Below are 2,562 nucleotides of genomic sequence, written 5' to 3'. Positions count from 1 at the left end.
GCAGTATAACAAGTGAGCATGACATGCAACAACACTACAGGTCTACAACTTGGAAAAAGGTACACCCCTGTGTATTTGTAATGGTGCCTCACTCGTCGTGCCTCGTATGCGCTGCACCCAGTCTCTATTCAAGAGGTACTGTCTACAGAGTGCATACAAAGGCGGTGACGAGGTAAAAGGCTGAGGACTCGTAGGTGTGCCGGCGCGCCATACGAGTCCTGGAGCAAACAAGGACAAATATGTAATGTAAGATATACTGTAACGGGAATATCCGTTACACTCTCCCCACTGGACACGACCACGGGTCCCAGCGATAACCAGAGAAACAGAGAGAAAAAGGAAAGAAAGGAATAGTACATGCAACCACCCAACGGTGGTAGCAATTGGCAAGACAAAGATGATGTTGAACTGTAGACAGCGACAAACTACTTCATGTCAGTGAGCAGACACGACCGTTCACCATTGTCATACACAACTCGACAGAGTTGTGCAACCAGCATGTAGACTACTACTCGGACTCCGAGTAATAGTCTGCATCTTCGGAGTTACCCTCATCTTCAGCAGATAGTGCAGAAGAACTGTAGGTATCCTCCATCTCGGACTGCTCGTAGTAGTCAGAGACTACTACTGAGTTTGCCCCCTCAGAACCTGGATTCGAAGAATCCCACGAGCTATGATGCTCGGACTCGGAGAGAGACTCTGACTCAACATGGTCAGAGTAATCCTCACGAGTTGTGGTACGAGGCTCCTCATCAGAGGAGTTGTACCAGTCGGAGTCATCCTGAGGTTGACTGCGAGGTGGTACAACAAGCCATCCCAGCTTGTTGTAGGCCCAATATCGCACCATCTCCATAGGTAATGGTGCAACCAGCAGAGGATCGAACTCGAGAGGAACCACTTCCAACTCCCTCTGGAAGTGGTCCCATGCTCGACGAGCTGCACAAGAATATGTCCCCAGTCGCGGGGACATCTCCTCGATTGCATGCCCACAGCTAAGTGCTGACCTCTTGCAGTGAGCCCAAATGTCCCACTCGCCAACACTCGCCGCAAAATCAGCCTCATCGAGGTCGAAGTCGAGTTGGTCTGCAAGGAGTGTGAAGCACTCCTCGCGCGACGCCTTATCCATGGGCCATTGACTCACATCGACAGTCACTGGGTGACCCCGTGCAGTCGGTACTCGGTTCAATCCCAGTACTTCGCGGCGCGAGGTACTGGCTTCCAAGGTGATGTCGTGGCTGCGATGATCACTAGTATGCTGCACGTCGAGTCGATCGCTCGACACTCGTGGTACAGGTAGTACCTGCCTTGATGTTCGACGTGAGGCCCGTACGTCAAGCTCGATGCTTGGCGTCCGTGTCACTGCAGGATCCGAGACCAGTACCTCTTCACGCGATGTACTGGTGGTAGCGTGAGATAGGCGGCGGCCACTCGAGGCCCCGCTCCCTTCCCCTCTCAGAATAGCATCCCACTTCGTAGTGGTTGACGATTTCCCCTGCACTCGCCCCGACTCGGTCCCAATGCCATGGATAGTAGTAGGTGAACGTTGCCATTCACCCACCTCCGTTCCGACCAGTTCCCGGAAGCGCTTCCTTGATCGGGTACGCGGCGAGGACGTCGTCGTCGTGCTAGTCGACGCGGGCACCTCACTCGAGGTGCCTGCCGTGCTGCGCACCCGCGAGAACAATATTCGTTCTCGCTAGGTGTTCCAATTCCAGGTACTTCGCAGTACTTGGGCTGGTGCTCGCTGTCGAGGGATACAGCCAGCTCACGTCGGTCTTGCTGAACGCGACGTGCCGGTAGCACGTAGCGTCCCGACGGTCGCCCTTCGGACTCAGGTGCGGCCTGCCGTACGTCTACTGTGGTAGACGTCTCGGTCGACAGTTCGCGATCCACGGAATTGGGCTCGGACGCCATCCCCTCTTGACATTTGTTCACGACGATCGGTGGGCCCGTCGTGTTCGATGCGTGAGAGGGCGGCGACACTGTGACTAGGAAGGGTGAGTTGGCGAGTACCTCATGGTACTCGCCCTTGGCAGTGGAGGGGTCGCGTCCGCGTGTGACATCCTCTGCATGACTTGCATCGACCAACGAGGTCGATGCCTGTACTGCGTCGGATGCGGATGTTAGGGGTGCCTCGGTACTGCAACCATGCAGTCCGAGTGCACCGCGATATGCACTCTCGGGAACGACCTTGAGGTCATTCCCTAGTGAAGTGCATGGGACCGATGACGGAGGTCGCGAGTGGAACGTATGGTCGCCGGTGACATCAGCGGCGCGTCCGTTGAGCGTAGGGCTCACCATCTGTGCGTCGTGATTGCGATGCTGGTCCGTGCTGGGCGCGACCTGTAGATCGCCTCGTGAATCGGCGGTACCACTATCCTTCATGGTGAATGCCACGACAACCAATGTGGTTGTCGTGGTCATCACCGGTGGTGGTATCGGCACAGGAGGTGGTGACGGCGGAACGAGTACCGTGAGGTACTCGCTTTTCGACTCATCGCCGATCTCCTCGGTATAAACTTCGTTCGCGAAGTAGTACGTCTGCGCGTGAGCTGTACAACC

The 2,562-nt window shown here is 55.7% G+C and overlaps 1 protein-coding gene across 1 annotated transcript; it reads right to left on the bottom strand.

The window, feature by feature from the left end:
- Positions 1-508: 508 nt before the first annotated feature.
- B0H18DRAFT_1072227 (uncharacterized protein) lies at positions 509-1,492 on the bottom strand (the record flags this gene model as incomplete). Its single annotated transcript, XM_048031223.1, has 1 exon — positions 509-1,492. A coding segment is annotated over one exon (984 nt), but the record flags the coding sequence as incomplete, so codon positions are not given.
- Between the last annotated feature and the right edge of the window lie 1,070 nt (positions 1,493-2,562).

This window comes from Fomitopsis serialis, assembly GCF_022376445.1.
Source record: "Fomitopsis serialis strain Sig1Antser10 chromosome Unknown B0H18scaffold_527, whole genome shotgun sequence".
NCBI classification, from domain to species: domain Eukaryota; kingdom Fungi; phylum Basidiomycota; class Agaricomycetes; order Polyporales; family Fomitopsidaceae; genus Fomitopsis; species Fomitopsis serialis.
Note: the sequence above shows the minus strand (reverse complement) of the source record. Positions and strands in the feature narration are given on the sequence as shown.